Source organism: Chelonia mydas, chromosome 16 (assembly GCF_015237465.2).
Source record: "Chelonia mydas isolate rCheMyd1 chromosome 16, rCheMyd1.pri.v2, whole genome shotgun sequence".
Classification (NCBI taxonomy): domain Eukaryota; kingdom Metazoa; phylum Chordata; order Testudines; family Cheloniidae; genus Chelonia; species Chelonia mydas.
Genome location: NC_057857.1, coordinates 20,057,551 through 20,077,779, shown reverse-complemented (window position 1 = coordinate 20,077,779; position 20,229 = coordinate 20,057,551). Strand labels below are relative to the sequence as shown.

The 20,229-nt window shown below is 45.6% G+C and overlaps 1 protein-coding gene across 11 annotated transcripts in view; it reads left to right on the top strand.

Moving 5' to 3' along the window:
- KCNT1 (potassium sodium-activated channel subfamily T member 1) overlaps nt 1-20,229 on the top strand; it is a 197,918-nt gene that overhangs the window by 94,162 nt on the left and 83,527 nt on the right. For 2 of the 11 annotated variants that reach the window (XM_043530480.1, XM_037879952.2), the window contains exon 2: nt 2,740-2,781. The exons of the other annotated variants lie outside the window; for them this stretch is intronic. In XM_043530480.1, the coding sequence (XP_043386415.1) occupies nt 2,740-2,781 (42 nt within the window). The remainder of the gene's footprint in view (nt 1-2,739; nt 2,782-20,229) is intronic. 11 annotated transcript variants of the gene reach the window in all.

Below are 20,229 nucleotides of genomic sequence, written 5' to 3'. Positions count from 1 at the left end.
GAGTCGAATAGCGTGGTGCTGGTGCTCAAAGCACTATGTTCTACTTACCCAAACACTACTGCACCTACTACAAAAAGGGCACCCGAGTGTAGTGTCTGGCCTCTACTGGGAATTGCTGGATGTGCCTGGCCCTTGTCATGTGACAGGAAGAGCTGGTTGAAATTGTTTTGAAAATTTTCCTTCTGAAATTTTCATGAAAACAAATTGGCGGGTTCTTTACCGGGATGCAGGGTGGCTGAAATATTTTGAAATGTCAACAAAAATGTTGAGTTTTCCTTGGCATTTTCTAACCAGCTCCAGTGGCTCGGCTGGTAGCCCTGACCCAATCAGGAGTCTGTATCCACCGACACTTATCCCAGGGGTCTCAGCTCTGCTTTGCTTACTCAAGATTTCCTTCACTCTCTCTCCCTGGGGCTCATCTGGCCCCCGTTACTGTGGTACCTGAGCACCTCGCAGTCTTTAATGGATTTATGTTTCTCTACGAACAGCATGGGGCAATTTGGGGTGTGAATCTACCTTACACTGGCCTGCCAAGCTCGGGGGGACCCCTCACTGTCTGGGGGGACCCCACTGCCACACACACAGTCCTCTAGTGCACTTTGAAATGGAGAAGATCCAAGTGCACTAGGGAACAGTGTGTGTGTGGCAGGCTGGTGTGAGGTAGATTTACACCCCAGCTTGCCCCACTCTAACTGTACAGACAAGCCGAAAGTGACTTGCCCAGGGTAACGCAGACAGTCTGAGGCAGAGGAGAGAATTGAACCAGGGTCCCCCACGTCCAAGATAGCATCCTGATCAAAGAGACCATCCTTCCTCCCTCACTTGTACTAATCTACCAGGGACTTCAGTAATGACTGCAGATCCAGGCCCTTTCACTCACGGTGCTTGGGCTACAGCCATGTGAGATGTGTCTCTTTCAAAGGAAATGAAGCCAGTGAAATTTTACCCTGATCCCACAGTCCTTACTGGAATTAACGATCATTTTAGCCAGAGTGAACTCAATTTCCTCCCACACATGCACCTAGGGAATGAAGAGGAAATGGAGAGCAGTTTATGGGGAGATTCATCCCAGCTCTGTTTTACAGCAGGTGAAGGACATGGGAGGAGTGTTGTGTGGGGATTGGATTATTGAATCCCCCAGTTGTGCTAATGGAAGCCCATCATGGAGTCTTTCCCTGAGATCTCCTCTTTACCTTTGCACTTTTCCTTGGCACCGGTGTATGTGAAGTTCAGCTAGTGGACTATTTGAATTTAGGCTACTCTCCTTGTGGGACTATGTGTTCCCAGGAGCCAGTGATGGAGCAAAAGGCCATAGTGTGAACTCTGCAGGACCATGTTCAAAAGGATCTGGGGAGCTGAATCTTGCCTGGGTTCTGTGGCAAACAAAACTGGGCCCCAACTGCAGCAATCTTAATCTTTGCTACATGGAGTAAGTCCTCAGCAGCGTAAAATTGTTTGTCAATTTTAATGGTCCTCAGCTTTTCCTGAGAAGTATTAAACAAAACCAGACCAGTTTTTAGGTCCTTGTGGCAACTGATTGATTATGGTGTTTTGCTTCACACATGCTTCAGGGGGCTGGTCCAGTTTCAGCATTCCTGATTGTACCAAGCAGAATCTTGATTAAACTAATGGCCAAGGGATGGCAGCCCAGAAAGTGTGAAGACAGCACAATGGTTTGAATGCCCTCTGGAGCCAAATTCAGCTTGGCTTTGGGTTTTTTGAAGGCCCTGGGCTGGTGCGGACAGAATGCCTGGAGACTCTGTCATCCCCAGAGCCTAAGAGCCCAGTGCAGGCTGCTGGTTTTCTGGAAGAAGAAGCAGTTGTGTGGATCTGCCTCCAGATGAAAGATAGTGGGGACTTGTATTAATGTAGCACAGCCTTCTGATCAGTGACTTTTTATAGTGCCCTACAGTGCGAGGAATAGGAGCTTCTGATGGAGCTGGATTCTGAACAGAACCAAGACACGTAGCCATTACAAAAAGAGCGAAGCGTACCTGAAAACTGGCACAGGTAGTACTTAGCTACACTTTGGAAATGTACAGTACATGAACATTCAAATCCCATGAGGGCTGTTTGGAACTGAATGTTTCCTTTGACTCCTACTCTCTTTCGTGCGCCTTGTGTTCTTACCCCATCTCCTCTTTCTGTCATTAGTGCCATTAATACCACCCTCATTGTTCTTCTTTGTTCTGTTACTTGTCTGTCTTCCTTTTGTCTAATGCACAGTGAATGTAAAATAAAAACAGATGCATTCAGGATCAATCCGATGTGTAACCCGTGAGAAACACCAAAAAGGGCAAAGTTATTCCCAACAGATGTGACGTATTAAAATAGTGCAGCAATATAATTTGCAAAAAATATAACGTTTTATTTTTTTCATGCGTAGGAATATAGTATAGCTGGGCCTTTTTTTAAAAAAAAAAAAGTAAACACCCCCCACAAAAATCTCATTACATAATATTCTTTGATGCCTAACATCCAATACACAGTAAATAGTATGTTGATCAGGATATTAAGAGACACATGGCCAAGTTCTACCCCAGATAATTGCATACAGCTCCATTGATCTTGTTAGCATATCTTTGAATTTGGCCCATTATAATGATTGGTTTTGTCTGTTTTATGTTAGTTTCCTTTAACAGGTCTGTACCCCTCAGCCCTCTCCATTCCCCCAGTAACCCTTATGGTATAATTGATGTTTGTCTCATTCGTTATGATGCTTTTACTCTGTGTCTGTAGGCCACATGCAGAAGATTTCAGTATGGATTCCTCACTTTCACAGTAAGTTTGCAGCTGCATGAATTGCATGAGTTTCTTGGCCATGCAAGAGCTGTGTTTAAGAAACCTGGGGTTTTGGTCCCCTTTTCATGTGTGCCTTTCACTCCCCTTAATATTACTGGGGATTTGACGTGAACGTTGACTGGACACCAAATCTCCCAAAACAGGACTTCTCTCTGCCCTCAACTGCCAGTGCTTTGTGTTCCCACACAACTGAACCTATGCCATTTCCAGGTTATGAAAATATACAAATAGAAAAGAAATGGATGATGTGGTTTTCCTTGTGACTCGTGGCTGCACGTTCTTTGCTCAGTCAAGTGTTTATGGTAATAGCTACTGCACGCAGCAATGGTCAGTTTTAATTTTAACAGCTTGTAATGGATTATTCTACTTTTAATAGAGTCTTTGTGAGCCTGACGACAATAGCTGCTGCTCTCTCATGATTGAATCTATGCAGGTATTTCATGTGAATGCACCAAACTTAAAGAGACACTGAATGTAATACTAGGGGCCAAATCCTGCTTAGTGCTGAAGACCAAGGATGAAACTTACCCATGGGCAAAAAGTCAGCACAAGGCTCATGTATTGCTTAAGTCCTTTGCTGAGTATCCACAACTCACAATGAAGTCAAAATCAGGTCACAAGAATTCTATGTCACTTCTATGCCACTTTACTGGGCAAGGGTGGGACTGCTGATGTCTGTGGCTCTTTTGTTGACATTCCTGTAATGAGATCCAGGAACACATCGGACATGCCTGTCTCCAAACTCACGTCTAGGCAGCATTATTAATTGACAGCCCCACACTGTAAATTCCCTACTCCTTCCATTCCACATGGTACCGATTTCACAGTGTCATTTGTTTTTGTGGTGAGAATGGTTCCTTTATAACTAACTGTTGGTACTGCGGTAGCACATAGGAGCTAGCACCCTATTGTGCTAGGTGCAGTACAAACAGAACAAAAAGATGGTCCCGGCCCCAAGAGCTTACAGTCTAAGTTTTTATCTTTATTATATAGAAGAAACACTTTAAGAGTAACAAGTTATATCCTCAACAAAGCCTAAATCCAAATCTATAGCTTTTCCTTTGCTCTAGGAAACCAGGCATGAGTATATGGTCAGTTATCAGTGTCTGTAGTGGGTATTTTCAAAGGCATCCTGCAATATTAATTACATCCAGACTTTTCAATGGTATTTACAAAAGGTGAAGAATTTCCCATGTCTCGGTCAAACTGGCATTCTAACATAGAAGCTATTTGCTATTAATGAAGCTTGCACATGCTCAAAAATATTCCAGTAAACTGTACAGGCGTTGATACCATGGTGGTGGGTGACCTTATAAAAACTTAGATAGATGGGCCATCGAGTTAGAGTCCAATGAGACCTTGAAGTGAGGTCCGTTCTGCCTTTCCAGGTGGAAATGACAGGTCCCCTCCTAAGAGTTTTTTCCAAGAAGAGTAACCCTGAATTCTGGCAAACATTCTTTTCCTTTACTAAAAAGTATGCAATGGCCAAAACTATGCATGATGAATTCCTAAATGTATAACGTCTTCCTTGTTCTCAGCCAGTGCTCTGCCTATAACTGACTTATTACCTTGTAAATGCTTTGGAATACTGAGCACACGCGAGTCAATGTAGAACATCAAAATCTTCTGCTTAGTATCACTGGTTTACATTTATTTGATCATCTAATAGCCTTTGATCTCTTGGTTCACAGAAATTTACTCTTTCCTCTGAAGTACTGCAGAACTCCCGGGCGTTTGCCAAAATCTAATTATTCATTGTGCTAGATGGCTGGAGCCATCGTTGGATTTAGGAAAAAATCTAAAGGGAGTTAGCTGGGAAAATGAAAGGAAAGCTACTTTCAAACTCTTCAGGCAGAGCTGCACCAAAGCTGTCAATTATGAGGCTCAGGAGGTTTGGAGTTTAAAGGAGCAATTTCTGCTCCCTGAGCACCCCTCCAAAAGTCTCTTCCTCCCTCCCCCCCACAAAATCACTTAATAAAAGGCATTTTTATAGCATTATAGCTTTCTTTATAATAAGATTCTGCCCACAAGCAGCCTACAGATGCAACAAAACAATGAAGGCTAGTTATTTAATCACGTTATGTTGTTTCTTTAAACTAACTGGATTTGATATTGGCCAGTATACACTGATCTTTTTGCTTGTGCAGAAGGGGAGCAAATACCAATTGCAACCGATTAGGAGAGGATGGCACTTCTGCAGACTGTAGAATGTGTTTTTTTGCCAACAAATAGCCTATGGGTGAAATCCTGGCTCTATTGAGGTCCATGGGCATTTTGTCAGCATTTCACCCTATAGAATTTTAGGATTATTTATTATTATGATGTTCATTCATCTGTTTTGCGGTGGTACGTAGGAGCCCCAGTCATAGATCAGGATCCCACTGTGCTAGGCGCTGTACAAACACAGAATAAAAAGACTGTCTCAACTCCCAAAGAGTTTACAATCCAAGTAACATAAGGAATATGCACTAGTGAGGGAACTGAGCTCACCATGAAGAGCTGGATGCAGACCCACAGCCCAATTAGGGGCTTTTGGTTAGGCCAGGGTTGGAACTGCAGCGTTTGCCTCTGTATTTGAGCTTCCTGAAAGGACAGGCTCTTTGGATTCAGTTTTTTGGATTAAGACTGACTCCAGTATAAATATAATAAGCACTCACTGTCTTTCGCTGCGTGATGCCTGGGAGCTAGCGATAGTACTTGTATGGTTGCCATTATTGGAGTGTCTGAGCTCCTCACAACCTTTATTGAATTGCTCCTCACAAGGCCCTGTGGGGTCGGGCAGTGCTGTTAGCCCTATTGTACAGACAGGGAGATGAGGCCCAGAGAGATTATGGATAACATTTTTCAAAAGCACCTGAATGATTTATGAGCCTCAGCCCTATTTTCAAAAGCAATGTAGGGATTCAAGAGCCAAATTCCCATTGACTTCCAGTAGGCTCCTAAATTGCCTGTGTCACTTTTTAAAACAGGGCTTAGGCTCATAAGTGTTTTTGAAGATGTCACGCTCAGTGACTTGCCTCAGGTCGCATGTGGAGCAGAGAACTGAGCTCACCTCCTAGAACCCCAGGCTGGTACCCTCACTGGGGAACCGTCCCCTCCGAAAGCTCTCTTTTGAAGCCCCGCTTGTAGCATGTCTGTTACCATGAGGAGCTGTGTTCTTTGGGCTGAATGAGCTGATTTGGGCTTGGATACTTGCATCAGCCTTAAGTTTCCTTTTAGTTCAGTTTGCAGTGTGCGTGTGTCTGTTTAAATGCATCCCAGAGATTCAGTGGAGAGACTGCTGCAGTGAGAAATGTTGTGGGCTCTTTATAAAAAGAAAAGGAGATTTGTGGCACCTTAGAGACCAACCAATTTATCTGAGCATAAGCTTTATGTTATGGGCTCTTTATGGCACTCCTCTAGGAGTCGAGACATTCAGAGCTGATGGGAAGGGCTTTGGTCTGGGAAATGTCCATCAGTGTATTTGCTAGGTGAAAAGGTTCATTGAGAGAGAGAATATAGCCAGGGATTCTGAGTTCCTCACAGACGCCCTTCTCTGCAGGCTCACAGGTGAGCAGAGAAAACCCAGGCATCGCACCTGTTTCAATTATTTTTAAAATTGCAAAATGCAGCCACCGGCACTACAGAAAGAGGGGTGTGAAGTGTCACGCTCTGGGGCTTCAGGGAGTGAAAAGTCTTGTGCACCAAGGACCTGATCTAGCAGAACAACGTAGTCTGCAACAACTTGAACCACAGCAAGTTCATGGGCCTCCTGAGCTAGGCAGGACCCACACAGAGCTTAGGAGGCATGGAGTAATTCGTATGATCTCTCCCTGTGTGCCCCCAGGTCCCCCTGAATCTGCACTCTCTGGCTGCACAGCCAGCACGGGGGGGGGGGGGGGGGGGCAAGGGCAATGGATATAGGCCTGATCCGGCAAACCCTTCATCGTGGAAGTAAGCCCATGGATTTCATTACAGTGACTTCAATGGGCCTGTTTGTGTGAGTGAGGACTGCTCATGAGAATCTGCTTACAGGGTCCGGTCCTTGTATTTCTCCTTGATGGCTCCTATGGCCTTCAAGGGGGGCATAGTGAAGGCAGGTAAGGCAGCATTCTGCTGCCTCCAGATACCAAGGCTGAATGTATTCCTGACACAGGGGAGGGTGCGTGGGCTGCTGAATGGGGTGCAGGGCTGGGCTCAGGAGAGTTGGGTTCTATTCCCCACTTTGCCAGTGATGATGGTGAGCAAATCACTCCCCTCTCTGGGACTGTCTCCTCTCCCAACCCTTGGGTATTTAGATTTTAAACTCATTGGAACAGAGACTGTCTCTGGTTACAGAATTGTACAGCTCCAAGCACAATGGGACTCTCATCTTGGTTGGGTCCTCTAGGTGCTACCGTAATACACCTCATAAAAACGTATCCTATGTCCCACTGCTTCTGTCAGTTTGCCCTTTAAATTTTTTTTTCAGTGACACTTTAGTTGAAGCTCTACCATAGCGAGTTGATGTAATTTCATTGAAGCACATAGCCTCCGTTATTTCAATAATTGTTCAATTACTGCTTATTTAAAGTGTGGGCAGTCTGCAACAGTGTTTTAAGCTTTGGCAAGCTCCCAGGTTTGAAGGCTTCTTTTTTTTTTTTCTTTTAAGTCTTAAAATGTGGATTTGGAAAGGCTTGTTTAACAAAAGACTCTGAAGGTGGGATTGCGTGGGCTTGTGCGTCTGTCTGTCTTCCCCCTTACACTCCATTCCCTCTGGGTTAGTGTCTCTTGTTCTCAATTTCCCAGCTTGTCCTCCTCCAATCCTACATCTTGGCATAAGACTTGGCTTAGTTGGCTATGTCCCTGGCAATCCCCTTGTGGGTTCTGAACGTTTCAGCTTACGCCTTGTGCCTCTCCTCCTATCTCTGTACTGTCTTTCTCCCTTCCTGTTCTGCTATGGGATGGTATAATGAAACTGCAGATCTGTGACGGCTAGCAGCCAATATCTCCAGTTCAGTGTCTTGGCTTGGTGCTTACATCCCAAAGATCACTGCTGTAGTTGACGCTCATTGGCATTTCCCATGGCTGCCTCCACCAAAGCCAAATAATAAATAGGCATGGAGACTATCTTTTCACTTCGGAGAAGGTCAAGGCAAGCTTCTCTACAGAGTGTTAGTGATGGGACGGGACCTCTGGTGATAGGCTGCCAAGCTGGGGCCTTTCACAAACATAAACACGTGATATTTCTCGGAATGTTTTGTGTTTTCCCCTTTGAATTAGACTGCCAGTGCTAGGTGAACATACCTGCTCAGGTTGGAAGAATCCAATCCCAGCTGGAGTCTGAGATGCCTGAGGTTTCTGTCTTTCTTTGGCCCCCTGTTAGACTGGGATTATGAGGCCACTGCTTAGCAGTGACAGGATCAGATATAACATGCCAGCTGCTCTGTTAGAGTTATAGCATACGGATGATGCTGGGCTTCATGGAGGGTTATACTGACACTTGATAGAGCCGCTGCTGTTGGAGATGGATGTGCCGGCCATGACCAGATCGCTCCCTAATGGAGCTCTGTGGGATTGAGCTGCCTCTCTTGGGAAATGACACTTGAATCATAGAATCATAGAATATCAGGGTTGGAAGGGACCTCAGGAGGTCATCTAGTCCAACCCCCTGCTCAAAGCAGGACCAATCCCCAACTAAATCATCCCAGCCAGGGCTTTGTCAAGCCTGACCTTAAAAATATCTAAGGAAGGAGATCCCACCACCTCCCTAGGTAACCCATTCCAGTGTTTCACCACCCTCCTAGTGAAAAAGTTTTTCCTAGTATCCAACCTAAACCTCCCTCACTGCAACTTGAGACCATTACTCCTTGTTCTGCCATCAGCTACCACTGAGAACAGTCTAGATCCATCCTCTTTGGAACCCCCTTTCAGGTAGTTGAAAGCAGCTATCAAATCCCCCCTCATTCTTCACTTCCGCAGACTAAACAATCCCAGTTCCCTCAGCCTCTCCTCATAAGTCATGTGTTCCAGTCCCCTAATCATTTTTGTTGCCCTCCCCTGGACTCTTTCCAATTTTTCCACATCCTTCTTGTAGTGTGGGGCCCAAAACTGGACACAGTACTCCAGATAAGGCCTCACCAATGCCGAATAGAGGGGAACGATCACGTCCCTCGATCTGCTGGCAATGCCCCTACATATACATCCCAAAATGCCATTGGCCTTCTTGGCAACAAGGGCACACTGTTGACTCATATCCAGCTTCTCGTCCACTGTAACCCCTAGGTCCTTTTCTGCAGAACTGCTGCCGAGCCATTCGGTCCCTAGTCTGTAGTGGTGCATGGGATTCTTCCGTCCTAAGTGCGGGACTCTGCACTTGTCCTTGTTGAACCTCATCAGATTTCTTTTGGCCCAATCCTCTAATTTGTCTAGGGCCCTCTGTATCCTATCCCTACCCTCCAGCATATCTTCCTCTCCTCCCAGTTTAGTGTCATCTGCAAACTTGCTGAGAGTGCAATCCACACCATCCTCCAGATCATTTATGAAGATATTGAACAAAATATCGGCCCCAGGACCGACCCTTGGGGCACGCCACTTGATACCAGCTGCCAACTAGACATGGAGCCATTGATCTCTACCTGTTGAGCCTGACAATCTAGCCAACTCTCTATCCACCTTATAGTCCATTCATCCAGCCCATGCTTCTTTAACTTGCTGGCAAGAATACTGTGGGAGACCGTGTCAAAAGCTTTGCTAAAGTCAAGGAACAACAGGTCCACTGCTTTCCTCTCATCCACAGAGCCAGCTATCTCGTCATAGAAGGCAATTAGATTAGTCAGGCATGACTTGCCCTTGGTGAATCCATGCTGACTATTCCTTATCACTTTCCTCTCCTCTAAGTGCTTTAGAATTGATTCCTTGAGGACCTGCTCCATGATTTTTCCAGGGACTGAGGTGAGGCTGACTGGCCTGTAGTTCCCAGGATCCTCCTTCTTCCCTTTTTTAAAGATGGGCACTACATTAGCCTTTTTCCAGTCGTCCAGGACTTCCCCGGATCGCCATGAGTTTTCAAAGATAATGGCCAATGGCTCTGCAGTCACATCCAGCAACTCCTTTAGCACTCTCGGATGCAGCGCATCCGGCCCCATGGACTTGTGCTCGTCCAGCTTTTCTAAATAGTCCCGAACCACTTCTTTCTCCACAGAGGGCTGGTCACCTCCTCCCCATGCTGTGCTGTCCAGTGCAGTAGTCTGGGAGCTGACTTTGTTCGTGAAGACAGAGGCAAAAAAAGCATTGAGTACATTAGCTTTTTCCACATCCTCTGTCATTAGGTTGCCTCCCTCATTCAGTAAGGGGCCCACACTTTCCTTGACTTTCTTCTTGTTGCCAGCATACCTGAAGAAACCCTTCTTGTTACTCTTTACATCTCTTGCTAGTTGCAACTCCAGGTCACCTAGGTCTGACCCTCTTTCTGCTCCATCCTTGTTTCCACCTAAAACAACCTGGCTCTACCCATAAAATCGGCTTTTAGAAGGCATAAATTCCAGGTTTTGCAGTATTTACATTTTAGAACTGCGTGATTGCTGCTTGGCTTTGACTAACAGTGACCCAAGTAACAGGATTGCAAGCTGTTGCTTTGCAGCATGGTGTAGGTCAGGGGTTCTGAAACTGGGGGGTCATGACCCCTCAGGGGGTCGTGAGGTTATTTCGTGGGGGTCACGAGTTGTCAGCCTTCCCCCCCGAACCCCGCTTTGCCTCCAGAATTTATAATAGCGTTAAATACATAAAAAGTGTTTTTAATTTATAAGGGGGGTTGCACTCAGAGGCTTGCTGTGTGAAAGGGGTCACCAGTACAAAAGTTTGAGAACGACTGATGTAGATAATATCAAGAAGCTGCCATGCAGCTTCATGCGTGGTGGCACCACCTCATTTCAAACAAGCTCTCTGTTTTGGTCTGTAGTTGCAAACTCGAGGCTAGGCTTACATTACGTGTGCAACAAGTGCGTTGCTAAGCCTCAGCGTATACAGCAAGCAACTCACCTACTGAATGCAAACAGCACAATTATTACAGCGAAAACAAACAAACCTAGTATATATCCAGGGAACAAACTTCAATCATGTGAAGAAACAAGAATAAAGCCATTTAAATAATGGTTAAGCTGCAGTGTCCTGGGGCCCTCTTACACCAAGGGAATGGAGATCCTTTCATATGAAAGGAGACTGGAAGAGCTTGGCTTGTTTAGCCTAGCAAATCAAAGGATGAGAGCAGATATGATTGCTCTCTAGTCTCAGTAAATACATGGAGGGAGGAAGAAAGGCTGGAGAGTGGGGGGGGCGGGGGGCTCTTGAAGCTAAAGGGCAATGTTGGCACAAGAACAGATGGGGATAAACTGGCCATGAGTAAATTTAGACGGGAAATCAGGTTTCTAACCATCAGAGGATTGGGGTTCTGGAATAGGCTCTCAGTAGAAGTGGGGGCAAGAAACCTAACTGGTTTTAGGGTGGAGCTTGATAAGTTTTAGAATTGGGTGATATGCCGGGATTGCCTGTGATAGCACAGGACTGGACTCAGTGCCACAGGAGAGCCCTTCCAGGCCTATGTCCCATGTTCCCACACACTCACAAAGGCTCATGTATCTCTGCTCCCCCTTTCTGGTTGGTTAACTAACCAACACAGTTCCCGGATTCACTGTGTTGCTAATATCAGAGGATGACAGTGGTAAGATAATGGGATGATTTGTTGCAGAAAGATGTTGTGTGAGCTGCTAGTTGGTGGTGTGATTAAACAGGCACGTGCATATGAAAAAATGTTTGAACTAGAGAGAGGAAAATTTCAGTGTTTGCCAAATTGGGAAGGGGAAAAGAGTCTTTTAAGGTACAATAATGATTATTTGCATTTATTCCCTCTCACCTTCCAGTCAAGAACTGCAGAGAGCTTTACAAATATTAATTAAGCTTCACAATGCCCAGTGACAAAACTTCTCTGTAAAAGTGGGATAAAGTAACTTGCCCAAGGTAACACACAAAATTGGTGGCAGAGCCAGATCTCCTGAGTTCCAGTCCTGTGTTTTACACTCAACACCTTCTTTCCTCCTCTGAGAGTATTATAAAAATTGAATTTTGAAAACATCATAAACTAGGGATTAAATGAACCCCATTGCAGCTCCGCTGGTTTTCTAGGAATGAATTTCCCCCTGTCTTTTTAAAAAGCATCTGGATGGCAGCAGTATCCAAGGCGAGCTGGCATTTTATTAACCCCACTCTTTTGATTGGTCAGTAGTTTTTGGAGCCTTCTAGGTTTTCAAAACATCCCCAGCTGTCATTGCAGTAAGGGAATCTGAGGAGGGTTGTGCTGTGCAGATCTGCCAGTCAGTCGTGGCGCAGGGCCTGAGGTGGGACGAGTTTGTAAGCAGACTTTCCAGTCTGAAATATCCATGTAAGTCTCATGGAAATAAAAAATTCTGGATCTCATGTTTTGGCTGGAACAGTGCATCTTCTTTTTAACCCTCTCTTTCCCATCTCACCTGGGAGAGCTCTGCTGTGTAGCTTTATGTGCGGTGTCTTGCTATTGTTTGTGTTGCATATTAATTTGTGTTAACTTTTCAGCCCCATTTTTTCCTTAGGAAAGAGGGCTACGTTTTTTTGTTTCACCTTCTCCCGAAATATCTAGGGATGATACCGTTGTCATACAAGAGATCTGCAGAGATATGAAACTGCTTATTTTTCCTAGTTATCCAGACAGCTCCTTTTTAGTTCCTGAGATTGGAGCGGTGCTCATTTTTAGCTTGTGTTCTGTACTTGTTAGGATACGCAAATGTCTTTTGTTGGAAGCTCATCTTCTTGGAACAAATTGCCTGTGATCCTAGGTTAGTAAAGTACAAAAAAAAAAAAAAAAAAAACCCCGAGAAAAGAAACCAAGCCTATACTACGAAAATGAAGGTGTTCAGGCATTATGAAGTGCATAATGACAGTAATTACAGTACTTCCAAGCAATCGGCTTTTAACTAGGCTTGTTTTGATTATTATCGGAGTGGGTCAAAACAAGTCCAGCTAGGGTGGATCCAGGCTGGAAAGACTGGGGGAGATGCTGCAAGATTTCTCCCAGAAATAAAATCTCCATGGGTTCAGTTTCAGACTCTGCTTGGTCAACAAGAGAAAGTGAGTATCCAGATCTTTAGATTCATCTACATCGAAAAGCCATGGCATGGGTGGTAAACACTGTGGGTTTGCGATGGCAGGGAGACTGTCTAGTTTGAGGCTCATTAGGAGGTCTGTGTTGGGGGTGCTTGTCCACATGATGCCCAGGTCAAGTTGATGATGTCGGATCCTGATTTACGTAGGAATTAAATTTGTCATTTTTTAAAAAAAATCTGTCTACAAGCCTTCGATAAATAATCAGTAAAGATAGATAGGAGAGTCCAAGGACAAAATCCCATCCTGGTGGTAAGTGAGCACAATGCCACTGTACCAATGGTGTCATGCCCCTGACCCCAGGACTGAATCACTGCTCCAAGGGTCTGGTGTTGTCATATAGGTACCCTAATGTCCTCTCATTGCTTCCCAGTGCTTTTGTTGATCAGGTGAATCTTTCAAAGCGCTAGCCATGAGTTTTAAAAATGACTATAGTGATTCTGGGTGTCTCAGGTTTTTTTTGCGGGGGGCGGGGGGTATTGGTGCAAAGTCCTGTGGGCAGCTCAGGGCAAGGAGGCTTTTTTAACCTTAAGAACACAGCTGCCCTGTTGTCTTCAAATCGCTGAGTGACGGTTCGAGGAGACTGGTTTGGTGGGGGTATTTCACTGATGATGGTGCCTACTCTCTTTGCTTAGTGCTGTACGTGGGAGGCTCTAAGCAGCGATTGCCGGATGCCGGCTGTGGTTCGTACAGGAACAGTGGCCCATGTTTGCCTTCCTGATGCTGCTAGCTGTGGGCTGCAGGAGCTGCCCTGCCTGGGGTAAATGTCAGCCCCTTGCAGGTACTTACCCCAGCCAGCCTGGGGTAGAGGAGGGTGCCCAGCGCCTTCTGCACCTCAGTCCCCTTTACCAGGCCTCAAGGTGGGTGCCCAGAGAGGGAGGCACCTGCAATAGCTGTTCCCTTTTGCTCGGCTCTCTCTTTAACTGGGCCCGAGGGCGTCTGCTGAAAGGAGGGGGCAGAGCCTGAGGGGAAAGGCAGCCTAGCAGCTCCTGCTATTTATGGTGACTTACACTGAGCTACCCACAGGACTTTGCACCTTTTCCCTTTTAAAGCTCTCGCCTTGTGGCAGTGGCAGCCCATTCGTTTGAGTTGGGCACTTAACGTAACTGCTAGATGGTAACCTGCCGGCTTGCAGCTGCAGGAGGTGACCTGCAGCCTCCTACCTGAACGGGTAGTACCAGACAGCGCACGTATCCGTGTGTGCATTAGCCTGAAAGCACCAGGTGATTTAACAGTGGGGCCTGGTTTTTTCGCCCTGACTATAACGTGCTGCTTTATTTGCCATGCTAACTCACCTTCAGGAAGATTGCCCCCGGTTCCCTCTGAATGCATCAATAATACACCCACCACCTGGCAAATCCTGTCCGTGGAAGGGGCGTGGTGACTTGGAGCAAAACGTTCCTCCTTGCTGCATCTTGGGCTTTGCCTTCTCTCTTTCTGAAAGACTGCTTGATCATTTTTCTCAGCCAGAGGTGGCAGTAATGAGAACCTCCCCACCCCATGACATTCTGCCCTGAACTGTATTTGCAGCAGAGGTGGGTTTATATCTCTGCTTTCCCCGCCCCCCAAAATAAATCCTTTCTGAACAATCCCCTGTGTGCAAATGACTCCTTGAACAAAGAAGCTGCCTGAGAGCCTCGATCAGGCCCTCCGGTTAACAGCTGATGTGCTTGAAAATGCCTGCTGAATGTGCAGCACAAACAGTGGCTGGCGGTATTTGTGTCTCAGAATTGTGCGAACCCCACCATTGTGTTATTCCAAATCAGGACACACCTGGCTCTGGGTCAGACTGAGCTCGATGCCTTTGCTGGGGCTGCTGCCCTTGGCATGCTTGAGTGTGTGTAGAGTACCCATGTGAGGATTTGCCCCCTGGTTCAGGGAGGAGGGGATCATTTGCCCAAGAGGCAGACCTTTGCCTTTGCAAGGGATTTAAGTGAAGTCAAGCAGAGGTGACACCTCTCATTTATTTACCCACCTGAATGCTTACTAAACAGACTCGTCAACTTTGTGCTGAATGTCGCAAGAAGGAGCGAGTGGCAGTTTGTGCACCTGTGGACCTCTGGGAGTCTGTTTTCACTGTTTCCTCCTCTATTCTCCATCTCCCTCCCAGCAGCTTTATACCTTTAGGGAGTTGAGGTCCTGCTGCCCATGATGCTCGAGCATTTATGGGGGAGCACCTGCTAATCCACCCATCCCTGGTTGCAGAGTGTAAGGGGGTGCAGACATTTGGGATGGGTTTTAACTCCATTTCCCCTCCAGAGACTGTGTGGGGTCCCTTCACCTCATCCCTGTCATTTCCCTTATATATTTGAACACACTCAGTGCTGCCTGATCCCAGAGCCCAGGTTGTGTGCTTTGCTGGGATGGCCTTCTCCTCCTCTTGCCCAGCAAGGTTGGGGTGCTGAGATTTCAGCTGCCACCTCCTCCCCTCTGCCATAATTATGTCAATAACTTTCTGATGATTACCCCACTTCTAAATTCTCTGCTTGCGGTACAGTCATGAAAGGGGGAGGGAAGGGTCCTGTGAGAATTCTAAACAACTCAGCTGTTGAATGATACAGTTTAATTATTCTATTTATTTAAGAATGGAGAGGCATTCGAACTGCCAGTGGTAATTTCCCAGGGCACTTGGGGTTTTGGTTCAGGAACTTAGGAGCATTACAGAGCCAGCTGTGAAATTTGGTTCCAGACCCAAAGAATGAGAGTGTGTAAACTCTGCGATTTTGTCTTTCTGTCTGTCTTTCTTTTGTCTTGAAAGAAAGAACAGTCCCTGCTGCAGAGATCTTGCTGTTTTAGCTTGCCTTAAGAGCATTTCTTTGTATGGTTGCAGTTTATAACTGATGAATACATACAGTCGTTTGTCACATAGAGAAATATCTTCTATAATCATTCAGTGCTTTCATCTATCAGTGTTTATATTCATAATTTTTAAGTGACTTTTTAAGCCATAGATCAGCTCGCCATCTGTCTGAAACCTAAGAGTGACGTTGCTGCTGGTTTCTTCATTACTAATGCAAATCTTTCTGTAAGACAGGCCATGTTTTTGGAAAGCGTCTCTTTTGTACAGATGTATTTAATTCTCTGCAGCTCTGATGAATTAGCATATATTGATCAGTGCCCTAGCTGGAGACCAGACACTTGCCGTGTTCTATGACAAGTTTTAACAAAGACAGAGAGCAGTGAGCTCATGCGTGCCGTGTAGTGAGTAGTTCCAGCCATCTGATTTATTTGTAAAAAATGTGCCCTGACACAGATAAATTATTTTGTGAGTCTAACTTTGGAAATAATTCATCTTAACATGCCTGAGCTTTCTTATGAAGCTTCTCATTTATTTCTGCTTGGAACTGACACATCATTTCGACTGTGCCGATGTAAATACTTTCAGAAATTCTGCTGATATTTTTTCCTGGCAGTTTTTCTGTGTGCATGTTGTTTAGCAGCATATGGTTCTCGGAGTTCTGCTATATTCATCATCTCAAAAAACCCATTACATCGGGAGCGATGTCACATTTTTCAGAATTGTATTGCACCATCTGAGCATTGCAGGCTGTTGGTCTGTTCCCTGTCTCCATTTCTAACATGTGAGCAACTGACAAACAGGCAAAATGGGTTTTAGGACAAAGTTGCTTGCAGGTAGCTTCTGTTATTCCAGCTGTGTTCAATTCAGATCCTTCTTTCCATTATAAAACTGCAAACTGCCTGGAGTTTCCAGGAATTCTGTTTGCTTTCTAAACTCCAGCTTCTCAGCTTTGATTGTGGAGGATGAGCGGTGCATGGTGCTTGTAGTCACGGCTAGCCCTGTACGTTTCTCCTCCTGCCTTCTTTCAGGGCATTAATCTTTTGGGCCTGCTGTACACTGGGAGAAGCTCCATGGGCTTACAGCACGGGTGCATTTGGCTCTTTGTGTGTCTTATAGATTTCCTTGCTTAATGCTGTAAATTTTCCAGCCCTTACTCCTGATGAGCTATAAATGTCTGTTCAAATCTCTTTCCACAAGTTGCTCAGTTCACCCAAAGCTGAGAGCTGCAAACTGTCTTAGTGAGCACGTCCCGCCTTGCAGCGTGAGCAGCGTGAATGCCAGATCTCCCAACTGCGGTCTGTTGTTTGTTATCACCTGTGCTATGGAGTCCATCTTTCAGTAATATACTGCCAGTGAAAGGGCATATTGCGCAGTCTCTCTGCCAGCATCACTGGAGTCACAAGTGTATATACAGGCAAGCTAGCAGGGTGTTTCTTCTGTAATTAGCTCAGTCAGGAAAACAGCATCTGCTCTCTTGTAAGGTCCTTGGTTTCTTCCCCCCAGTTTCCACCTGCTTTGGCTGAGGGACACAGAGAGGTGAAGTGATTTTGCTCAGTGACTTGGTGTCTGAGGCTGAATGTAGCTTGATGGCCCAGAAGCCTCCGGCTTTGCCTTAAATGCAGTCTTTTCAGCAGTAGCTTTGGGGATGTGGCAGGATTAGCAGCAGTGTGCTTTGGTCTAACTTGAGGGCTGATGCCTTTAACTCCCTCCGGGCCTGACTTTCCACTGTGTTATCTAGTTCCACGTGGCATAACCCAATCACTGCCAAGGGAACTGCTGTCCTAGACCAGACCAGCAGTCCATTCGGTCCTCCGGTCTGTGCTAGCGTCCAGTCCCAAATCATTCACAGGAAGGTGTGAAGTGATCATGCATAACATTCCTGAGAGGGAAGGAAGTTTCTTCCTGGCCCCAGGAAGTTAGTTGGCTTGTGGCCTGAAGTTTGTAAAGTTTTCTATCCCTTCCACATTTTCATCCTGGCTACTGTAACTGGGGATGATGATCTTACCATTCATACAGTTATATTTATACATGAATTGAACAGTCCTAAATTCACCAACAATTGTTTTAACTTACTAAGAGAGTTTACCAGAAAACAGCTCAGAGGAGCTGATCTCTCATTCACTCCAAAGGTGACCTTTGCTTCCTGTACGTCTCGTGACTTCCCAGCAGAAGGGTTGGGGACAGTCACATCAAAATGTCAGCGCTTGCTGGTAGACCCCCCTGGCTGGACAGGGATTCTGAAACCATGACCGGGTTTTCTAAAAAACCCCTCTTGCTCTGCACTGCCTCAGCAGCTCGGCATTCTTGCCTAGTAAGTATTTATTTAGCTGTCCCTGCTGTTAGAGCTGATAGCCCGGCTTCCTTTTAAATAATCTTCCCGTCCAGGCTGTGCCAGGCCTTGAATTTTTGGCGAGAGCTAACCTCATATGTGCAGGCGGTTACATAGGTGCAAAGGAATGGGATAGTGGAGGATGGCATGACAACCGCAGCTCTCCGCTTTCATGCCCGGGTCATTTCATTTCAGTCCCCAATCATATTTCAACTATCTCTGGTAATTTGTTGTTGTTTTAAAAATAATAATAATAATAGTAAGAAGAAGAAGAAGAATAGCAGTTATTCTAAAGACAACATGCAGTGAAGCACAGAGATTGCTAATTCACTGCACTTGGCTGCTTTGCTAGGTTTAACAGTAACTAATGGGCTCCTTCTTACTTATAATATAAAACACAGAGCCATTGCTAATTTACAGAACAATCCTTTATGCTCTGATTAGCAAATCTAACTGTAATTTACAACCTGGGAAGCTGCAGTAATGCCAAAGAGAGGTGCTTCAAGAGTGTCTGTAAAGGCCTCTAGATACTTTTACGGCAGTCGAACTCTGCTTCACACACAGCCTTGGGCATCTTAGAACAAGTCTAGGGTTTCAATTCCCTCACTTTTGCAGATGAAAATGGAAATAGTTGCAATTGTCATGCAGGTATTGCAAGGGAGGGGACTGGTTTTGGTTGCACATCCTGGATAACAGAGCGATGGATTCCCAGATCCCAGATCTGCACCCTCAGGTTGGTTCTTAGGCTTGTGACTCTGACTTCTGCCAGCCTGTCTCAGTTTTAGCACCAGCATCCAGGCGTGAGATTTGCACTTCATATTAAAATCACCTCCCTTTTCCCCATTGTGCCATTTATTCAGGTGATTATAAAGTCAGCCACAAACAATGGCTGAAGTACAGGGCATTCACTGAGTTGCCTTCTTGATCTTTAGGCAGAGGAGCCAGGTTAAAATTCAGACCTTGCTTGAGCCTTGACTTTGGGTTGGACTTTGGCCTTATAAATTCTGAAATAACACATGTAACTGAAGGGAAACCTTCCTTCCCACGGCTTCTGGATGCTTAGGTATTGACCTGCCTGACTTTGATCTCTGTGTTTGATGCACTTGTGCTTCCATCTCCCTTCGTCATGAGGCAGAACAATCTGCTGAGTTCTCCTCTCCGTACAACTTAGAAGCAGGGGATGTTGAGCCAGCCCGAGGGAGCTAGGGTGGACCGGGACTGTCCAAGTGAGAAAGAAGCAAGTCTATAGGTGGGGACAGGAGATAGGATTTGGAGGAAGTATCTGTCGGGGGTAGTAGAGGAGAAGAAGGTGGCCTGAGAGGTTTTGTGGGTAGAATAGTAGCTGTTGTGGTGAATCTGGGCCTTATTTAATGTAAATTGCTACTCCTTCCCCTCAGGGCCTTCAAGCACCATCTGTAGCCTTAAGCCTGATGAAGGTCCCCCGGAGACTCCCTGCCTGTCAAGCGTTGTTATTCCCTTGATACAATAAACCATCAACATATCCAAATGTCAAGTAAAATTCAGAGGCAATTGGCAGCAATTGGAGGTTTGGCTGGAATGGTCAAATCAGGTATCTTAGCAACAGAGGTAATTTGTCGTCTTGTAGACTGGGTTTGTTTTTTAACAGCTTCAGTCCTGCTGAACATAGCTGCTACAAGGGGCAAGCCCTGCCTTTCAACATACGAGGACGTTCCTTTGAATCTCTGACGCCTCACGACCACTCTCGTTCTGTTGCAACAGTGACAGAGTTAAAGACCCTCTAAATCTTTTCAGCTTTGAGTGTACAGGAGCAAACTCAGAATGCAGAGCAAGGCTGGGTGGTTAGGAGAGATGAGGTATGAGTTGGGGAGGTTGTAATGGAATTGAAGCTATCTGGAGAAGATTTGAATATTGTAAATCTTGCAATAAAGTGAAAACGAAACAAACCAAGCCCCATCTAGTTTTACCTGGGTGAAAGTCACGATGCAAAACCAGGCACCACCCTCTACCTGAAATAGAAAGACATTCATATTTTATATGTAATACTTTGGAAGTCAGCGATGTGTGCAGCAACAGTGCTCCAAATTTTTGGCTTGAATTTCTTGTAGACTGTTGAGTCCCTGGAAGCCCTTCAAATCTTGGATGGCTATTTGCACTGCACTCACTCAAT